The sequence below is a fragment of the Neophocaena asiaeorientalis genome, unplaced genomic scaffold, assembly GCF_003031525.2.
Source record: "Neophocaena asiaeorientalis asiaeorientalis breed wild unplaced genomic scaffold, Neophocaena_asiaeorientalis_V1.1 scaffold544, whole genome shotgun sequence".
Lineage (NCBI taxonomy): Eukaryota > Metazoa > Chordata > Mammalia > Artiodactyla > Phocoenidae > Neophocaena > Neophocaena asiaeorientalis.
Window position 1 is genome coordinate 1,002,331 of NW_020173921.1, and position 22,604 is coordinate 1,024,934.

Here is a 22,604-nt window from a genome sequence, read left to right on the forward strand (position 1 = left end):
AAAATCTATATAATAGAATATATAACTGGAATTTTAAAAAGACACAATGAGATCATAAATGAGCTCTGATTTATTTGAAGTCATTTCTCCAACTAGCAGCAGCTATATTTTATTTTACTTTTTAAAATTATTTTTAATCATTTTATTTTATTTTTAAATTTTTATTTATTAATTTATTTTTTAACCCATCTAACAATTGTATATTTTTTGAACTAACAGTTGAGAATGACATCAAATGTCAGCCAGCAAGAACTCTGGAGGCGATATGATGCCGTGATTAATCCTTCATAAATCCAAGAAAACTCAAAATATCTAACAGATTGTACACTTAGAAGCAGCATGTCTTTACTTTTGATGGGTTCCTTTCCTCACTTAAATATAACATAGAACAAACACTGAAATTTGGGGGCTTTTTACATTTTGTTTTACTTAGCATCTGTACAATGAACACTGGGGAAAAATCATTATTATTGCCATCATGAATATTTACAGACTATTAAGTTCACTGTAAAATAACTACCTTGGGAGAGACATTTATTTCTAATCATTGTAATAGCTGCTGTATGAATAATAGTGGCAATACTTGCAGGACCATAAAACAGCTCTAGTATAGGTGTTTCACATGTACATATGTAAGACATGCTCAACACCATCCGCCTTATACACTGCAAACAGATGAGTGTTTGCTTAAAGATGACCTGATTCTGGCAATAGCTCACAGTGAATGGAATGTGAGGTCCATTTGAAAAGACAAATGAATTTTAGCATGTGTAACCCATCATGCTGACAAAGTCAGCCTGCATTATATAACCAGATTAAAGCAGAAAGTCTTTTGAAGTTACATTCATTGCTTTTTGCCATTCAGCACCACTGCAGCTTCAAGCCATGAAAAATTTAAGTGGATTAGAGAATTTTAAATGGCTTTGTATTTGCAAAGGCTTGTGCAGAAGGGGGAGAGACACTCTGATTAGCAGAAAGACATGTCAGGCAGGGTGGCCAGCAGGCACAGTGTGTATATTTTACAGGAGCTTGTGGCCACACCCATCCAAAAATCAGACACCTCGAATGCATCGTATACTTACTCACATATGGTTGAAGACATGAACAATGGTTATTACAGTTAGAAACGTATGGCATAGATAGCTGTACTTTTTTTTTTTAGTTTCAGGAAGATTTGGGGACAAATGCTATTGCTTACCTATTCCATTCCCGAAATGTGTGTGAAATTTCCTCCCCATTCCAAAAATGTGTGTGAAATTTCCATCAGCTCCAAACTTCCTGCTGCTACTGTATTTTTTCTTCTATTTTTGCGTAGGTGTGTGTGTCTATGAGTATGTGTAGTGTGTGGGTAAATACAAATTAAAAAGAAGAGGCTTAATCCTCCCAGTTGAAAATAGAGAAGAGACTCCCTCCCTAACCCCTTGCCCCCCTCCCTTAAGAGCATTTACTTTGGAAAACTTGTAATGGTTAAATTCTTTCTCTGTCTCTTTGAAATGCGTGTAAACATTTTTGAAAGTTAAATATTCCCAGCTTAAAGACCCAGGGATGTCTCTCAGTGGAAAGTCATCATCTAGATTGCTGTGCGGTGGGAGGGGCGGTGGGAGTGTTAGACCCTGACTTAAGCAGGTGCTTCACTCTGAGTTGCAAAACTGCCCGCAGTCATGAAGATATCAGAGCTCATTTTTCCTTTGGATAAAGCCAATTAACTAACAAGATGGTCATCCCAATTACCCAGTGCATTTAGGATGAACTACCTAAAGTCCTCTTACTTGAGAACTAGCTACTGTTTACCTCGAGAACACGTGTGTAATGAGTTGAACATCCGCTCGTCTGTATTAAAGGATGAGGTTTCTCTGTCTTTGCAACTCTTAGTGAACTGCCTGTGATGCACATCACATTCTGGCTTAATGCCTCTTCAATAATAAAACTGTTTTCTTTCCTGCCTACTTTGGGGAGAGGTTTTCTAGGGTGGCAGCAGATTTTGTTTGTAGTTATATGTCCCCAACAATTTTCAAATGTCATAGAGCCGGGGCTGATTTTTTTTTTTTTTTTTCTGTAAATGGTCAGAGAGTGGCTTTGTGGATCACGGATTCTCTGTTGGAACAACTCAGCTCTGTCCTTGCTGTACCATAGCAGCCATAGGTACTGTGACTATGATGCCAAACTTTATTTACAAAACAGGTGCCAGCCTGGATCTGGCTCAGCGGCCACAATTTACGTACTCCTGGAGAGACACAGGAGCGTTCAGTATAAAAAGGAAATACTGATCATCACAATTATCATGAATGAAATGGACCGTCCATTCCAACTACAATGATGGTGTATAAAACAGTGCTATATAGAATGCAGCCTTTTTTTTTCTCACTTTAGTATACTGTGTTTTTAGTAGGATGCTTTAGCTAAACATAGTTTCATCCTTCATAACTGGGGATTATGTGTAGTGAACAAACTATGAAATGACACTGTTTATTGTCTAAAAGTGTGAGTTCTAATGGCAAAACACTTCTGACTTAAATATTCACCATTTTACTCAGCTAGTCTTCCAAATGCACACAGAGCTATGCTTTATGTTATATTTTGTTGAGACTATTCCTCTAAAATAGACAAAGGATTATCTTTGGTAGATTTTAAACAGCTCTTATTTCTGAAGAGTTCACCCTTTGTGCCAAAAACTTGGAGACTCATTTACCACTTGGTTGCATTTATGAAAACACCGCTACAGAATAGTTGCTTTTATTTCAAATAGTTACTTCAGAGAAGCATTAAGGATCATCACTACTGAAAAAAATATTTAAAAGATAAGAATATACTTAACTCAAAATCACAAGTAAATAGGTGGATTATGGATTCAGGATTTTCCATTGACAAAAAGTTCTGCCACTGTTCATTATTTGCTCAAGTTGGGACCTTGCAGTAAATAACACCATCTGATGGATTGCAGTCTTGTTTTAAATAGGGTATTATACATTTGTCCTAAATATATCCATAATTAACAGTCTCCAGCACTCTACAAAGATGTGCTTAGCCACTGCAGTGTATTCTAAGGAAAGACACCATTTTCTCACAGTGAGTGAAGGAGGTTCTCCTCTAGAATGAAGCCAAGGACAAATACATAACTCAAACTAGTAGGAAAAGATAGATTCCGGGTCTTAAACTAAGGAGTGATTTTTTTTTTTCTTCCTATGGCCAGAAGCACAGCACTTGTACCTGATAATGAGGTGGACCCACACCGGACTATTTTTAGAGTCTATCCATAGAGTTCCTATGATAATAGAGATAAAGGGCATGCTTTACTCCTGAAGGCCCAGAATATGATTATAAAGGGAAAGGGAGAGAGAGGGTCCACTTGAAACTCAGGAAATATTCATTTTCAATATTGCATTGTTCTCGCGGAATTTTTAACAAGGGTCAAGTAGAAAATGTTTACATTAAATTTCTACAGGATTTTTAAAAACATGCTTATTCTCCCTTTCTTAACTTCTAACTCACTTTTTCTGTGATTTAGAAAAAGTAGTATTAACCATGTGTCAGTGAGTATAGCACAAATGGCAGGGCCAGCCATTTTTAAAACAATAACTAAACCAATAAGGCTCCTTGCTACAGTTACCATACTTAGCAGAAAGAGAAAAAAAGCAGAATACATTTCTTGTAATGAGAACTCATTTTTACAATTCTTGGCTTTGAGTCAAAACGCACATCTGTGTACATAATTCAGATAACACATAACAGAGTAAATACAAATGATTTTACTAGTTAGTACTCCCACAGTTTAGTTTGCAATGTGTCCTTTTATTCTTTTCTATTTTTTTAAGCAATATTAAAGTGCTAGTTTATTATTTTGTTGTTTATCCCATCCATAAGTTATATTTGTATTATAACTGAACATTTTTACATTTCTGTTTTCACAAATATGCAATCAGGTTTACATGCTGCTTGGTAATTCTTTTCCATTTAACATTCCATTATAAGCATCTTACCATATCAATATTGATATGGCAATGTGTCCTTTTAGATTACCTATTTTTCCTATAGTCTGTAGACAGGAAAGAAAATGATGGGTAAGGCATAGAGTCATTATGTATTAATACCTTAAAGTTAAACATTACTTAAACCTGCTCTGTTTTTTCACATTTTAAATATCATTGATTCCATAGATTGTTATGATAAAGGAGGTCACTTGTTTTCTATAAAATTAGAACGAGATAATCTAGAATGACTTTAAAATGTTTCCTATTATGTTCTTGGAATAGCGAGCCATTACTTTTTTCACATATTACGAAGCCTTATTTAACCAACTTCATTTTAAGTTCTGAAATAACTTCAGCTTTACCTGTTGTGCATCTTCCCATTTTTCCTTGTTGTCTTCATCTAGAAGGTTGCTAACTATTTGAAAGAAGTTCTGTAAATTAAATTAGATAAAAGGTTTAATGTTACACGAGGGAATATCCTTTCCAACAACATCTGTTTGAACGCTGAAGGTATAAACACTTTGCAATACTGCTTGAGGACCCTAACATGCTATTCTAGAAGCTCTCTGAGGACCCTCTCTCAGCAACATGATTCTGGGATTTCTAGAGAACGTCACATATTCAGAAGACATCACAATAGGCACAACACTTACTTTCTATCACAGTTATATGCTCTGCATTCTACTCTGTCAGGCCACCGTATAATTATTCCTTACAAAGAAGCTCTCTTTGTAAGCTCCTGCAAGAAAGTCCCCTGTGTTTGTCTTATTAAAGTCGTCCAGTTCCCTGTGAGGAATGATTGCTACTCACACTGCTGGGTCGAAGGGCATCACAGTGAAGTCACAGGCCATGGGCAAAGCTGAGGCCAGTGAAGCCTTCCTCTGTTGGATCCTGGTTCTGCCCTTCCTGGCTATTTTACTTTAACGTTTACAACTACTTATTGTAACGATGACATGAAATTTTTCAAGTCCCTGCATGGTAAGTGCTCAAGAAGTCTTGGCTATTTTCAAATTCCCCTGCCTTTTGCAGCAAGCCAAAATGGAGGGATGTCCAAATCCTTGTCATCCCCCTGGTCCCTAACTAACTGTTGGAAACACATTGGCTTTAACGTGTTCCAGCAGTGCCTGCGATGAGTTTCGGTTTTCCCTTTCCAGGCAGACAGGCACCTCTCAGTGTTCGTTTTTTGTTTCCCACACATTGCATCGTCTGTGTTAGTGCTCACTTCACACACGAGGGATCTGTACTAAAGAGAGACCTTCCTATCCTCTCACACTCGCTGTGAGCCAGGAGAGGAAAACCAGGGTGCCAGGGACATGGGGTCACAGTAGACCTAAGAAGTGTAAAGTGAAGCTTTGGCATCTGTCTGAAGCTACACGGACGGTGGTCCCTTGCTTTTATCCTCAGAGCTCATCTCTTCTGGCTGCTCCGTATGTTATGAACAGGAGCACGGCCTTACGTTGATACCTTCACTTAGGACAGGTCTCCCTTCAGGGGTTGGGGACCAGGTAGTCACAATTTTTTAGCCTCTTCAGCCTTCTTCCCTATCCAGCCAGCTTTTCAAGATAGGCCTTTACTCTAATTCCAAAGAAATTCACCTGCGTGTTTTTAGAAGAAAAATCAAGCAGCTTCATTTCCACTTGGGGTTTGAATCTACTAGCATCTATATTTAATTGCCCTATTTGTGCTACTCATTTTAATAGTTCCCGGCAATCATATGGCTGAAACATGTTTCCAGTCACAACCTCTATAAAACTTACAGAATATTTTAGGCAGCTCTTGGAAAAGAAAACCGGCAAGTCTGTTTGAGACCCGTTTTCTAATTCGTTTAACCTTTTTGTACTACCAGCCGTTTCTTCCACTGAAAATGTCCTGGCTGGGGTGATAACATTTCAAGGGCTTTGTCCACTGAGCTGTAATTCTACGTATGGGCAGAAAGAATTAACCTTCAGAGTTCTCCGATCGCCTATGGCTAGTGAACTCAATACGGGACGTGGTGCTAGTGAGACAAAAGTTGCAGGTTTCATCCCCTTTCACGCCGTCAGCCTGGCTGAGGTCCATGACCGTGCCTACGTCCTAGCCCCTGCCTGCTCTCATACAAAATGCATGCTGCTCCTAACAAGGGTACCGCAAGAATGGGAGGCAATTTGTGCCAACGCATCTCCGTTTCTGGGAAAACATTGCACAAAGCGTGTTTTAGTGACACGGAGTCAGCAGCTCTGCGCTGTACGTCAAGGCCAGTGAGCACACGCGATTCCTTGATCAAAACGATAAATTCAGAGTTTGGTGTTTCAAAATCACCAGAGGGCATACATAAAAAACCACAGATTATTAAAATATACATTCTAGTAAGCAGAGAGTCTAAGAAAGGCGGTTGTACTACCTTCCAAGGCCAATAAATCATACTTGACTAAATGAACATGGGAATGCCGCACAGAGTAAAGCTCTCCTTCTATCTCCCAGTGGATTGAATCTGAAAATGGTCAGTTGTGGGTTTGTGTAGGGGGACAGGGGCTAAGCCTCAATATCCCAGATGGGGGAGGGGGAGGGGCATTTCCGGGGATACTGAGCTTTGCTTGTTCCTCAGTGTATCCTCGTCGCATGCAATGCCTTGCCCACAGCAGGTGGTTAATAAAGTCCTAACTTAAAGGAAACAATGAAATCACAAAGTCATTACACCTCGGTTTCTCCAACAAGACTCACGTATCATTCCTCTGAGTTGACCCTGCTCTAATATGTCTCACACACGTTGAAAAAAATGTACTTCGATATATCAATTCACTTATACATTTGCTCAAATATCATACTGACAGATGGAACAAAGCAGAACTAAACAGAACAGCATTTTGAAGAGGGGACTCATAACCTTTCAGGCCACTTGACTGAAGTTTTGAGAAAAGTCTAAAGCAACTTCCATGGCAGCACTGGCACAACTTCTAGAGTTTTTCAAGAGCTCTGCTACCTATGGTCAGACCTCTCCTTTGATGATATGTGGATCAAGTCCCTTAGCCCCTGAATTGCATCTGACAGGTTTCTGTTTTGTTTTGATCACATCCCGATCTCTACGGCCTAGACTGATTTGAAAAATTCAGCGTCCTTGGCAGAGTCTGAGTTTGGAGCTTGAACTAGGCAGACCTGCTTTAAAAATTCTCCCAACATTTATTACCTGTGGGGTACTGGGGCTAACGTTGCCCACCTCTGCCTACGTTCTCTAGCCTGTAAGGCAGAGATGCTAACACCTGCGGGGCAGAGCAGCTGTGAAGCTCAGAGCTAATTCTCAGCACAGTATCCGACACATGCTAAGTGCTCAATATATGGCAGCTTTATGATTTTATTCCCTTTGTGTTATCTTTTTACGACTGGCTGCATGATTTGTATTTATAGCCACATTATGGCCCATGATTTGTTCAGCAGAAAGCTCTCCTTCCTAAGAATGTCCTCTGCTGGGAGGGGTTTCAGAGTTGTGATGATGAGACACTCAGCACGTGGGAGACCCTGAGCAAACGGCTGTGGGACACCATGGGCAGGAAGCAGGACTCTGGTTTTCCTCGGCAGGAAGTATTATAAAAATCAGCAGAGCGAATGCATGTCGTAAAGAGAAGCATCGATGTCTCTGCCCCATTCAAAGTGCAAGTCCTAGATTTGGCCATGTGAGACTAAAAGGACACTTGATTTTCTTTCTTATTGGATTATAATCGCTTTACGATGTCGTGTTAGTTTCTGCTGTACAACGAAGTGAATCAGCTATATGTATACATATATCCTCTCCCTCTTGGACCCTCCTCCCACACTCCCACCCCTCTAGGTCATCACAGAGCACTGAGCTGAGCTCCCTGTGCTATACAGCAGGTTCCCACTAGCTAGCTATTTTACACCTGGTAGTGTATATATGTCTATACAAGTCCGTTCTCTATGCCTGTGTCTCTATTCCTGCCCTGGAAATAGGTTCATCTGTAACATTTTTCTAGATTCCACATACATGTGTTAATATATGATATTTGTTTTTCTCTTTCTGACTTACTTCACTCTGTATGACAGATCTTCTAGAGTAATGAAAATAAAAACAAAAATAAACAAATGGGATCTAATTAAACTTAAAAGTTTTTGCACAGCAAAGGAAACCATAAACAAGACAAAAGACAACCCTCAGAATGGGAGAAAATATTTGCAAATGAAGCAATGGACAAAGGATTAATCTCCAAAATATACAAACAGCTCATGGAGCTCAATATCAAAACAGACAAACAAACAACCCAACCAAAAAATGGGCGGAATATCGAAATAGACATTTCTCCAAAGAAGACATATAGATTGCCAAGAGGCACATGAAAAAATGCTCAACATCACTAATTATTAGAGAAATGCAAATCAAAACTACAATGAGGTATCACCTCACACCGGTCAGGACACTCAATTTTATGCAAAGCAGTAAGTACGTAATTCTTTGTTCTATCTCTTCTACCTCGGCAGGAAGTATTATAAAAATCAGCAGAGCGAATGCATGTCGTAAAGAGAAGCATCGATGTCTCTGCCCCATTCAAAGTGCAAGTCCTAGATTTGGCCATGTGAGACTAAAAGGACACTTGATTTTCTTTCTTATTGGATTATAATCGCTTTACGATGTCGTGTTAGTTTCTGCTGTACAACGAAGTGAATCAGCTATATGTATACATATATCCTCTCCCTCTTGGACCCTCCTCCCACACTCCCACCCCTCTAGGTCATCACAGAGCACTGAGCTGAGCTCCCTGTGCTATACAGCAGGTTCCCACTAGCTAGCTATTTTACACCTGGTAGTGTATATATGTCTATACAAGTCCGTTCTCTATGCCTGTGTCTCTATTCCTGCCCTGGAAATAGGTTCATCTGTAACATTTTTCTAGATTCCACATACATGTGTTAATATATGATATTTGTTTTTCTCTTTCTGACTTACTTCACTCTGTATGACAGATCTTCTAGAGTAATGAAAATAAAAACAAAAATAAACAAATGGGATCTAATTAAACTTAAAAGTTTTTGCACAGCAAAGGAAACCATAAACAAGACAAAAGACAACCCTCAGAATGGGAGAAAATATTTGCAAATGAAGCAATGGACAAAGGATTAATCTCCAAAATATACAAACAGCTCATGGAGCTCAATATCAAAACAGACAAACAAACAACCCAACCAAAAAATGGGCGGAATATCGAAATAGACATTTCTCCAAAGAAGACATATAGATTGCCAAGAGGCACATGAAAAAATGCTCAACATCACTAATTATTAGAGAAATGCAAATCAAAACTACAATGAGGTATCACCTCACACCGGTCAGGACACTCAATTTTATGCAAAGCAGTAAGTACGTAATTCTTTGTTCTATATCTGGTTGGCTTCCACTTGACAAATTTCTCAAGGACTATATACAATTTTCTATAAGTATATTGAATCACATCTTAGCATGCACTTTTGCTGAATTCCTTATTGAAAGAGAGTTATAGATTAGGCTCACTATCAGAGATATCTAAGCCACAAGAAACATGTTCTCCTCCTCCTAACCCAGCAGCAAATGCCTGCGCACCAAGAGGCAGAGACAGGCCCCAAGGAACAGAGTTAAGAAGGAGAACTGAAAGCTTTCAGGAATGGTGGTGGTCCCGACATGAAATATAGAGGGATCATAAGAGAGGCTTAAAGGCTAAGCAAGGAAGCAGGGACACACCATTAGGATTAAAATGGCACAGCCCAGGACAGTCATGCATCCCCAATCCAGAGAGCAGTTGACGGCTGCAGGTCAAGCATGATCCGGCCCCTTCCTGTCTCTCCACTCTGTCTTGAGCAATCCTGTCCCCCACTCTCTCTACTCCAGGCTCAGCAGACTTCTCCATGCATCCCAAACCTGTTTCTGCCCAGTCTCCAGAACTATATAATGCTGCTCCCTTTCTTCAACCACTTTACTTCCTGTTCTTTACTTGAATAACCCTTTTCTTTGTCCTCCACGTCTAGATTTACATGCCATTTCCCCAAAAAGGCTTTCTCCCATCACCACCCTGTAAGTATACAAAGTCTGCACGGTCTCTTTATGTTTCTGATTTTGAGTAGTGAAAATTTTTATTTTTCATTTACCAATACTGTCATCATTCATGCTTTGCCAAAAATCTATGGAAAAAAGAAACAGCCCATTCCTGGAAGTAATCACCTAAAAGAATAAGACGTGACGGAAGAGGTTCTATTGACCAGAAGAGACCCTTGTTCTCTGTTCTGAGAGTCAGCTTTCCCCAGTACCTGGGGAATTACTAGTACGATGGTCTCTGACTCTCCCGGCCTCTACATCCATGCATGAGCAACCCAGCAAAACCACTGTGCACTCCCCCAAAAGGATGAATAAGTGCACCTTCACCCTAATGTAATGCAGGCAGCAGCCAGCTGTAAGGGAGCCACTCACAGGGCAGCAAACATGCCGAGTTGCAGTTACACTGTGTAGATTTCTTTTAAAGCATATCACACTTCGTAATTACAATGTATTTGTATGATGATCAGTTTAGGGCTTCTTCTCTACCAGCTTATAATTTAGTTGGGACTGTTTCCATTTTGTTCACTCCCATGCCCCCAGGGTACAGCACGAGGCATAGGAAAATGTAAATACTCAAATATTGCATGTTGGCTGACTGCATGCCTACTGTGTGGAAGACCATGGGATAAACACTGGGGGAATTAAAAATCACAAATACACGGTCCCCACCTAACGTGTGGCCTCTTTTCAACACCCTCCTCTGCTCTATACCCAGGGTTCTTGTAGGTCCAGGGCAGGAGATAGGGTGCTTATTTGTACAGATCAGAAAGCTGGTTCTCCTGATTAAATACGGGATCGAACTCTTCCTATCTGAGTGGCATTTTGAAGTCTCAAGGCCGTCCTGGTCACAGACACCCACTCTTGAGAAACTGCAGGGCCTCACAAGTAGAGGACACAGTGGAGGATGTTCGGCCCTGGTCCCCTCCCAAGGAAGGGGTCTCCTCTTCCACACACAGCTGGTTCTTTGCCAAACACAGTGGAGCCCCCTACGCACCACCACTGCTGCCCCATCCCTGATGGAGCGAGGGCTACCCTGTTCAGCAGCAGAGGGCATCGGGAGAGAGAGAAAATTACACTCCAGGCAGCAAAGCTGGGGGCTTGGGGAGGAAGAAGCCTGGGGAAGGGAACATCCTGGGGAGACTTTACCAAGAGCCCGAGTGAGACACAGCGAGGACAGAAGTGGGCGTGAGGGTGGAGGTGAGGAAAGACCCAGGGGATGCTTGAGAGGCAGAAAGGCACTCACTCCTTCAGGAACATTGCCTGAACACCTGCTGTGTACTTGGCCCTTTTCTGAGTTCAGTGAACGCAACAGTGAGCGAGACACACGAGGGTTCCTGCCCTCGCGGGGCTTGCACTGTGCTGTGTAAAGAAAGGACATTTAGTAAAAAGTAATCATTTAAAACAGGACTTAAGGTGATGAACCAAAAATAAAATAGTGTACGGGGCCAGGAGGGACTGGGCAGGGGAGGGCTGTGTGTGCGTGTGTGCCTGTGTGGACATGTGTATGTGGGTATCTGTGTCTTTGTGTGTCTATGTGCTTATGTGTATATATGTGCGTTTGTACGTGTAATTGTGCACGTGTGTATAGGTATGTGTGTATATATGTGTGTATGTGTGTGTGTGACTGTGTGCATGTGTGCATGTGGGTGTGTGTATGTGTACATCTGGGTATCTGTGTGGACGTGTGGATGTGTTTGTGTGTATGAGTTTATGTGTATATATGTGTATGTGTGTTTGTATGTGTGCACACGTGTGTGTGTGTGTGCACGCACAAGCCTGCTTCAGGTGGAAGAGTCCGCAGGAAAGACTTTTCTGAGGAGGTGACATCTAAGCTGAGGACAGAGTGATGAAGGTGGCAGTCATGGGCAGGCCCGAGGAAGAGAGCCCCAGAACAACAGTGGGACGAAGGAACACAAACAGAGAGGAAGCAACGTAGCTGGCATGGCCTTGAGCAGGGAGCTAGAGGAGGGGAGGGGGAGAATATTAATACAGGATGAAAAAGAGAGGCAGGGGCTCAGACAGAGAGGGGCCTGGATCCCACCATAGTTATGTGACACGAGTTTCAGGAAAAATAAAAATCTAACATTGGCTGCTGAGTGGAAAACAGAGTACAGGCGAGTGAGAGTGGAAATGGGGAGGTCAGAAAGGAGGCCGTGTTGTCTGCTGGCTTGATTAGGGAACAAAGTGTCGTGGTGACGGAGGGAGAGGGCAGAACCGGGACCAGGCCCTGGTTCCTAGAGGACACACAGCTCCACTGAACACGCAGAAGACACAGCAGAGCTGCGTGTGCCCGGGGACGGTGGGCTCAGCTCTGTCCTGGCCAAGCGTGAGGACCCTGGGATAGAGCTAAGAGCAGACGCCCAGCTGCCACTGTCCCTACAAGCCTGAAACTCAAAAGGTCAAAACTTGTGAATCCTTAATCCTAGTTGAAACCTGGAGCCTTTGGGAGGAAAACTAAAATGACCAGAAATAGAGCTGAATGGGATGAACTCGAAGTTAAAACACTGGTGATAAAATAGACAGGAAGAAGACCACGTGAGGTTAGATGAGGGCTTAGGGATAAGGAAGCAGGAAGTGGGGCAGAAGGACTCTGCAGTGGGGAGGTTAAGTCAGATGAGATGGACCAAGTCTGCAGCAAGGTAAAAACCCAAAGAGTTCAAGATACAATGCCTTGGTCTCCTGTATTTTTTTAGCCTCCATGCACTTGGATGATGACACTTGCATGTGAGATGTGCAAAACCAGGAACACACCCAGGTTACAGATTAGGGCCCGGATAACTGATGTCCAATCCCTGTGACTGGGCTATGACTCTACTTCTTAGCCTCCCAGTCAAGAAAGTGTAGAGAAATAAAATTGAGTCAGAGGAATATTATTACACAAATAATCTTAGGCTTGTTCTACTGTATTTTTTAAAGCTAACTAATCCCTAAAGAGTGCTTTGCCTATTTTTTTAATAGGTGGTCTCTCAACGGATCAGGACAAAAAGTCACATCACTCTGGTTTAATCTTTTATCTAGAATACCTATCCTAGAAGCACATCAACTGGCTGTTGGCAATGAGAAACCCTCAAGGATTCAGGCAGCAGCAGATGATAATTAAGGATGCCCCCTGGAAGGCATCAGGGACCAAGATATACGGAGAATATGATTCAGAGACAAGAAACTGAAGCACTGGAAAACCAGAGGATCAATGGGGGGGACAAAGGGATTGGGGTATCAAGGTCAGAAGGTCAGCCGTGGGGTCACCAGCCTGGAAGGCTGTGGTCAGAGGACTCCTGCCAACAGGGCCGGGCTGTCCCAGACAGCCCAGTGTCATATGCCAGATCCAGAGGGTGTGAGAGCAGATTATTGAAGCAAATATTCCCTAATGTGCACTAGTTTAGGAGAAAAAAATCCAGAGCCCTTAAGGACACCTTTGTTTTTTCTTCTCGTTTTAGTCACAGGTATCACCGAAGCTCTGACTCATTTTGGAAACAACATGGAACAGGGGTCCAGGAATCTCGGGCTGCCTTTCCCACTAATCTCACTGCTCTGCCAAGATGGAAGACGGTACCACCTGTGGAGTTTTGGAGCTGCTTGGATGGGCAACTTCCTACACGATGCTACGAGTCTTTTCAGGGCAAGTGTAGGATGGAGGGCTCCAGAGAAAGAGCAGAGAGTGGGTCTGCTTTGAGGTGACAGTGACAATCAGAATGGGGGAGTGGAGAGAAGCAGCGTCTATTATCAGCGCTTAGGGGGGCCAAGCGTGGTGCTGCTTTACAAATGAAGGGTAAAAACGTTAGTGATGCTAATATGATTAGGTATGTTCATCAATTATTCCCAAGAGGGAGCCCTGCCGAGCAGTCAGTCATAAAAAACATCATAACAAGTGGGGCAAAATCTTCCTCAAATCCAGACAAGGCACAAGGTGAGAAGTGATCACTACATTTGGGCAGGCCTGGAGGATATACCAAAGGGCCACCTGGGCAGGAAACACACACACATCACAAGTTCACCCCTGGGATGCTGCAAGCAGAGCCATAGAGGTCCTGTCCCTGGGAAGATGCCTGGCACATACCTTTCTTGGCTAAAGGGAAATTCTCACAGTTCCTTCAAGATCCCCTGTTGTGCACTGAATTGTGTCTGGCCCTGATCCATATGCTGAAGCCCTTAGCCCTCAGTACCTCAGAATGTGATTGTATTTGAAGACAGGGCCTTTGAAGAGGTAATTAAGTTAAAATGAGGCTGGGTCCTAATCCAATTTGACAGGTGTTCCCGTAAGAAGAGGCATTTAGGACACACAAAATCATCAGGGGTGACACACACAGAGAAAAGGGCCATGTGAGGCCACAGGGAGAAGGCGACTGCCTGCAAACCTGCCCACGCCTTGATCTTGGACCTCCAGCCTCCAGAACTGGGAGACAATACACTTCTGTTGTTTAAACCACCCAGTCTGTGGTATTTATTATGGCAGCCCTGCAAACTGATACATTCCCCCATAACTTTTTAAAAGAAAATTTTAATAATAAATGGAATCACAAGAGAAGACTACCTATACACCATGCACATGCAAATCTCAGCATTTTCTTGACTCTGATGGAAATAATGAGGGATTCTGAAACGACAAAACTACCTATCAGATGCTTTATCATATTTTTCTTAAGCTCCACCAAAGTCATTCATGTACATCACATGGCATGTACCAGTTGATAGGCTCCATTCCACAAATACCTAACCTTCTTAGTCGCCCTTCTTTTTTCCCCCATCTTTGTGAATACTCTATTCACCTATGGAGGTCCTCAGTTCCTCTCAGCCTGCAGCCATCTTCCAAATTTTGTTCATGGTAGGATTTATTCACGTTGGTGGGTGAAGCGAGATGTGTTTATTAGTATCTCACCCATTTAAGGCAGGTATTTGGCATTGAATTTCTTCTTTCCATCCTACAATAAGGGCACATTCTGCACACTATCTAGAAAGAGCTTTTAGCTGTACACATTCTCTCTACCACAGAGAAAGAATAGGGAACCATCTCAGGCTGGAAGCATTGAAATGGCTGCGTTTGTGACTTGGAGTGATTGTCAGCTGGGAGTTGCCATCCTGGGCTCCTCTTGGTTCCCACAGATCCAGGCATCCTGGCTATTGATTCAAGCCATCCTCTCATCCACTTGCCGGCTAACTTTGAAATGGCTTTGTGGTAAAGGCCTTAAGGACTAACACTTCTTTTCTGACTTCCATTCTCCTTGATACATTCCCTGCCCTTCTCCTCTACTAAGAGTGGGGGAAAAAAAGAGTGGGAAAAAAGCAGTGGCCCATTCTTGCATAGGTAGTGCCATGGAGAATATTTGACCTTCCTTTGTTCCCAGGAGCGATAGCAAAATACACGTCTGCACTGGCAGCAGACACCTGTGGTCCAGAGATGCTTCAGGTGTTTGCTCCATCAGAATATCACCTTCCCGGATCATAAGGGTCGTCGTCATGTTCCTTGAGCTTTTACTGTGTGCCACGTGCTGTGTAAGTTTTACACAGTAACTCAACCCTCACATCAGCACTGTGCATGGGTACCAGCATCCAATACAGTGGAAGAGAAATGGCAGCTCAGGGAGGTCCAGTCACCTGCCCAGCATCAGATAGTTAAGAAGTAGCAGAGCCCTGACCAGAAGCTCGGGATTCTGACCGCAAACAGGCGCTCTGAGTCATCACGCTCTATTGCCTCCCTTACGTCTCCGACTTACGTTCCAGGAAATTATTAATCTTCTGCTGCACAATGTTCTTTAAGCAGAGGATCTCAAGTCATAAGGTACTGTCTTGTAGGCTAGAGTTATACTACAATTCCAAACCTAAGGGGCCCGTACTAGATCTTACTTAGTCAAGAGAATTAGTTTCAACATTACATCATGGCTTTGGATTGTCATAGCCATAATTGCTTCCCCATTTATCAGACCACTCTTTTGTACACAAAAAGTAAAAGCATCTCTCACTGAAAGCATCAGAGAAATAATACTCAAGAATCCTCACCTAGTGCTGGATGGGTAGCACGAGAAAGATCCAACATACATGCTTGCCCGTCAAGTGTTTTAGGAAAGAAGATGCTTGGCTTATCCGAAATCACTAACTCTGCTTTCAGTTTAATTTCTTGATCACCTAACTCTGAGAATTTTATTTAGAATGTAGTTTGCCTTTAAGAAAGAAATTGGAAGCTGAGTTTTGAGCTTCCTATTTAATCCTAATCATTGGGAAATGAATTTTCAAGCCTAGAGAACATGTTAGACAAACAAGTGATTTTCAAACATTGAGTGGCGACCTGTTTGAGGGTCATGATCGACTTTTCATAACCAAATAGGAATGCATAGAAAATACAAGAGTGCATTACCTACAGAAAAGGGAAATATTATTTTGTAAAAGTCTAGTTTTCAATTATATATTGATGTAAACTGTGTGCCTTACTGTGGGTCATAGTCAAAAACTTTAGGAAAATACTGAGTTAGACCAACAGAAGTTTTGTCAGGGAACAAAAGCATGCCTGAAAAGACAAATCCTTGCCTCCAGAAAGTTTGAGGGCAACTTTAAACAAGGAGTCTCTGTGGATACTCCATGTATGTATTCTTTCCAACTTTTCTTTCTTTACCCTCAAATATAAGCTGTCTCAGGGGCCTGCCTTTCATTCCATTAAGTGGATCATGCCTGCTTTTCTGATCCACTGTCACTGAAACGTGCTTTCTTTCTGCCAACCTCTAGGTCATTGCTGTAGCCTTTTCACGGGTTTCTTTCCCCCAGTCTTCCTTTACTCACTAATCGCCCTTATCCACCTTGGCCAGACCATCTTTCCAAAAACAGCACTCACATTTAGTAACTTTGCTCATAGAGAATAACATTCAAACTCTCCTCTAGCCTTGATTCCCGTGCCTTCACGATCGACATTTTCCAATGTGAATCCCATTTTTTTTACCAACCGTGGTCTTTTGAATGTGCCACACTCATACCATTTCTGTGGCTTTGACTGGAGTTTGATTATTGTTTCTGCACCCAGCTTGTTTCTCCAAATTCTATCTCAAGGCCTAAGGCTCCCATGAATTCTTTTCTTGTTGCTGCAGTTCAGATTCTATGTTCTGAGAGCTCCTGGAAGTGAGACACTATACTCATATCTCTCTTCCTCATTACCGGTCTAGCCTCATTCATGAGTTAGCTTTTCCTTCAATGACGTTGTAAGCAGCTTGAGAGCAAGGCCCATCTTTTCCTTTTATGTTAAGAGTTACAACGCCAGAACTAAGGGCATTACAGAGCACCTACTCTCTGCTGGACGACTCACAAATACCATCATGTACGGGTTGTTACGTATTTAACCTGAATTACTTCTAAGCCTCGCAACAAGACTGGAAAATAGTTACCATCGAACTTCATTACTGATGAATTCCGTATCTTCCAATTCAACTCTTCACTAAAATTTATTTGTAACCCCCAAATCAAAGCTCATAACTTCAAGGGGACGCACGGTGGTGAATTTGAGTCACCCATGCACAAGCGCCCAGCTCAGGTCACATGGCCATGCTCTGAGTTTTGGTTTCAGCTCATATCCTGTAAACATGCCCTTTCCATGGCCTATTTAATGCCCAGGTTTCTTTCCATATTTTTTATTGGTAATTTCACTGTTGAGAATGGCCATCAGCATAGTGTGGAGGTCCATCTAGTATTCCTAAACCCAAGAAGGCTGTGTTATGCCTTATAGAGAAAATATGTGTGTTAGATAAGGTTTGTTCAGGCATGAGTTATATATATATACACAATGTATATATAATAATAACATATATATTGTTATATGTATAACAATAACAGAAACACACATAAAACAGGTCATGTATTAATTGGTCGATGAAAATTATATGACAGATTCTTGAAGGAACCCATCTTGTAGTTTCCCTATTAGTAAATGATTCAGTATACTTTCATTTTATAAAATATAACTACCATGACTAAAGAGAATAGACTGTACTACTATTTCTTCTTTAGATATGAAGAAATAAGGTAGAGAAAGATTAAGTAATGTGTCTGAAGACATCAAGATATTTATTGGACAAACTGGAATTTCAATTTGTATGTCTGATTCAACTTCGTCAAGTTCCTGGTGTGGGTGTTGTGAGTTCATCCTCCGCTGATTGATAGAATGAGACTCAGTATGAATTTTCCCAGGGGTGGAAAAAAAGACAAGCTTTCCTCTCCTTTTCTTCCTTTCTCTTAATTGGATGTTCAGAGTACTTTTCTTAGTTTTTTTGTGAAGTAAGTTCCTCAAATATTACTACATTACTCATAGTCACTAATTACTTGAACAAATATTTGCATGTCTACTATGCTCCAAGTGTCAAGCTAAGCCCCAGGGACCTAATTGTCTCTCCACAAGCTTAATATTTGCTGCTGAAGGGAGGCCTGAAAACAAATAACTACAATGTCATGTAAGAGACCTGCTCTAGTAGGGATATTTACAAGGTTTCAAAAAGACTAGACAATTAGGAAAACACTGAATTCTGCCTGAGATATGAAGAGAAGACTTTTGAGTAGGAATGATTTTTGAGCTGGATCCTGAAGGACTTTGGCATCAGATTGGAAATGGGAAGAATAAATTACATAGAGGACAAATATGGGCAGAGGTTTGGACATATGACCAAGCCCCAAGGTTTGGAAAGAATATGCCTGAAGGGAAGGGACTTTTGGAGTAATTTTCTACCAGTTTCCCAAAATAAAACTATTACTATGTTTTATCCTTCCAAGACATAAAAGTACACTTTATTTTTTCCCCAAATTTTAACAGGTTGTAGCTATACTATCTCACTTTCATCAATGTATCAAGTCAATTGTTTACTGAATCCAGCAACACCAGGCATTTTACATAAAATGTCTTGCACATAACTACATTTAAAAGAATGTATTCTCTTTAAATAGTTTTCCTTAATCTCTCTTTGGTCTTTGCTCTTTTCCCAGTTTAAAAAAAAAAGGACAAAAAAAAGGTCAGTGGTATCTATGTAGTTCTTAATTTTGTTGTTAATTAACTCAACAAACATTTGTTGAGCAGATTCTATAGTCAAGACTCCTCTTTGGGGAGAGGATGACTTGGAGCTCGGCTAGTATCCAAAGATGGATCAGGGATATTTCTTCTTTTTCAAAGATTTGCAGATGAGTACTAATAACTCAAGGCATAAAAAGATGCAGGAGAAGTGCTGCTGGAACTCAGAGTCCCAGAGTCTATACCAAGAGACTGATTTAGGAGACGGAGACAGACAAGCCAGTCTGAAGGCATAGAGGAAGCAAAGGCCCAGAGCCAAGAACGCACAGTGCATCCAGGAAGCAGGAAGTAGTTCACTTGGCTCCAAGTCTGTGAAGGGAAAGAGGTGTCCATGCGCACGGCTGGAAAGGCAGGTGACCTACGTACGGCGGGCATACTAGAAACCAAGACACAGGCTTTGGGTTGTCTTTGAGGAGGCCTTGGCGCCCCGCTGGAGATTTCTGACTGAGGAGTGACAGAATCAGGGCTGTCCTAGGACAGCCAATGGGACCATGGTGCACAAGATGAGGAGGGATGTTGGTAAGGGTCTGAGGGAGGATGAAAGGAAAGAGGCCATGGAAATAATGGAGGCTGGGGTAACTGGAGGCCGAGACAGGGAAACAGCAGTGGGGAGAGGAAAGACGGATGGAAGAGGTGCCGTGTAGGCTGACCCAACAGGAAAGGAAGAGAAGGGAAAAGTCAAGATGACATTACAGTTCCAGCCTACGGACCACTAATCCTACAAGGCAAAGTAGAAAATACAAGAAAACGTGGCACTCAAGACGAGTTTAGCTTACTCCATATGAAGCCTGAGGTGCTAGCCGATCACAAGGGCCCAGAGCCCTTGAAAGTGGAGGACTGAAGTCGCAGTAAGACTGTAATCAAGCAAAGACGACAAATACGTCCAAAAGATTTGTATAAAATTGCTTGTGGAAAGTAGAATAAAAGTGGTACAAAGTTCTCTAGAATTTCAGAGACGAGAAAGGTCATTTTCAGATGGAGTTTGGGGCTTGCAGGTCTGGCAGTCAGAAAGACTTGCTGGAGCTATGCCAGGAGTTTGACGGGCAGAGATGGAAGAAGAAGGACTTCCAGAAGAGGAAGGTTTCCAGGTGCCCGAAAAGACACTAGTAAAGACAGTGAAAGAGAAAAACACAGCTCCCATTTGTGAATGACTAGGACACCAGCCTGCTGAGAATTCTGTGCACATGTGGAGGACTAAGGAGAGAGTAGGACAGAAACGGAGGAAGGTATTTCTGACCATGCCACAAGGACACCACCACCATTAGCCACATTGCTCTATTTAAGTCAAGCCAGCTGATGTCCATGCCGAAGCCTGTGGTTACACTAATTGTTTGTGGAGTCCGCACACTCCAATGAGAAGCTCAATCATAATATGTCCCCAATACAGCCTAGGAATCTTAGTTTCCTGAATTTCAGCACCTAAAAATCTTAAAGCCCTACACTCACGAGGGTTCAAAGAGGCCCGAGAGCTCATTGTGTGCAGCCTTCTGCCTGATGTTTCAATGTGAACACAAGGATCTGAGGTTTTTCAAAATTACAGTTTGTATTTTATGTCAAGGGCTTCAGATGTTATTTTTCAATGTAAATGCCAATGGATAGAAGTATCTCAGAACTACAGAGAAAGGTTATACTTGGCTTACTTAGTACATTTTTAAAACTGGAAAACTCTCTCATTCTTTGTAAAGAAACAAAAGCATCTTGGGGAGTCCCTGGTGGTCCAGTGGTTAAAACTTGGCACTTTCACTGTCAGGGGCCCGGTTCCATCCCTGGTCGGGGAACTAAGATCCGGCAAGCCATGCAGTATGGCCAAAAAATAAAAAACTAAAAACAAAAAAACCTCACAAATGCATCTCTGAAATGCTCAAATGACAGTAATCTTCCACCTCCCTACTATGTATTTTTACAATTAAAAATGTATTCCTGGGGCTTCCCTGGTGGCGCGGTGGTTGGGAGTCCGCCTGACGATGCAGGGGACGCGGGTTCGTGCCCTGGTCCGGGAGGATCCCACATGCTGCGGAGCGGCTGGGCCCGTGAGCCATGGCCACTGGGCCTGTGCGTCCGGAGCCTGTTCTCCGCGGTGGGAGGGGCCACAGCAGTGAGAGGCCCGCGTACCGCAAAAAAAAAAAAAAAAGTATTCCTGGACATTAGTGATATAATATAGAATGCAGTCCCACTAACTCTCATTGCAGCTACTTTCAGCAGTATATGCATATAATTTAAATACTATATGTACTTCTATACAAATTAGGGCATTTAATATTATTTATGAATAATTCCATGATTCCAAAAAGCCTCTATTCCTCTTTCCCTCAATAGCTGATCAAAATAAAGCAAAACAAAGAACAAAACAAAAACCCACCCTCTGAATTCTCCAAGTGAAATGCAAATAAAACTCCCAAAGGAAGAGTGGGCTGAAAGAAAACTTCCTGATGTGGGAATTTTGCCAAACCTTTATTTAATGAACTTCATGCCAAGATACAGGAAGAACATTATGTTGGAAACGCAAAAACCAACTCAACGTTCTTGGCAGGCGTACATTTTAGCCTCGGCACAAGAAGAGTTAATCTGAAATGCAAACTAGAGTTGCATTAAATATGCTTTTTTTTTGCCATTCAACAAGCTTTGTCTTAATGGCAAAGGCAATTCTAAAACTGGCTGAGTACTTAAACTTTACTATGGAAATAAATGATGCTGTTCTAGAAGTCTTCCATGACAAGAAAAATATGCTGTGAGGAGTTCCTGAATTCCTTATTTTCCTACCCAGAACAATTCTCTACTCGCCTGATATTTTCAAACAATGGTTCCACAGAATTAAACATGGCCTTCCCCCTTCTAATAGCAAAACCCCAAACAAAACTTAAACTGTGTCTTCTCTGCATGCTAGAGTTAATGTGCCTTCATTATGCTTAATGTACTTTTAATAGTTTCCTGTGGCAAGATGGTGATATTAAATGTGGGAATAAAATACTCACGCTACAACCTGGAACTTGCTATAGTGCCTTTCTGCTGAGGACTCGAGTCACTTCACACACATTCTCATTCACTATCTCCTGGAGGTGCATTATGTGCGTTTTACGGTTGAGGACACCGAGGTATATAGAATGACTAAGGATCTGAGGTCATTTCCAGAGCTCAGCTGAGCATGGCCTGGATGCTTTCCCCAGCAGGAGTGAGCACCCTCCCCTCCAGGCCAGGAAGCCCCCATGGTGGCTGCACTGGCTTCCCAGGACCACAACTGATCCCAAGCTCACTTGCTTTTCCTACATGGAATCACCTCCCTTACCTGGACGCCATCAGATGCAGGGATGTAACTTGCCCTTTTAAACGTGTCTGTCACATTCCTGAGGATTTCCACGGACATCAGAAGATCACCTGCATAGAAGTTTTTCCTCTGAGTTAAATCCAGCAGTGTCTTGGTGACCTCGGACATCCCATCACCTGCCAGCATTCTCTGCCCTTTCGCAAGGTGTTCTTTGATCTGTGATGGTCAAAAGAGTGGAAAAAACATCAGAATCTTCATTACTGTTTCTTCACATATCTTCATCAAACGAAT

At 42.1% G+C, this 22,604-nt stretch overlaps 1 protein-coding gene across 1 annotated transcript in view; it reads right to left on the reverse strand.

The window, feature by feature from the left end:
- Positions 1-22,604, reverse strand: part of ADGRB3 (adhesion G protein-coupled receptor B3) — a 778,422-nt gene that overhangs the window by 382,154 nt on the left and 373,664 nt on the right. The window contains exons 9-10 of the mRNA XM_024752147.1: positions 22,335-22,529; positions 4,331-4,399 (exon numbers count right to left, since the gene is read on the reverse strand). Coding sequence (XP_024607915.1) covers positions 4,331-4,399; positions 22,335-22,529 — 264 coding nt within the window. The remainder of the gene's footprint in view (positions 1-4,330; positions 4,400-22,334; positions 22,530-22,604) is intronic.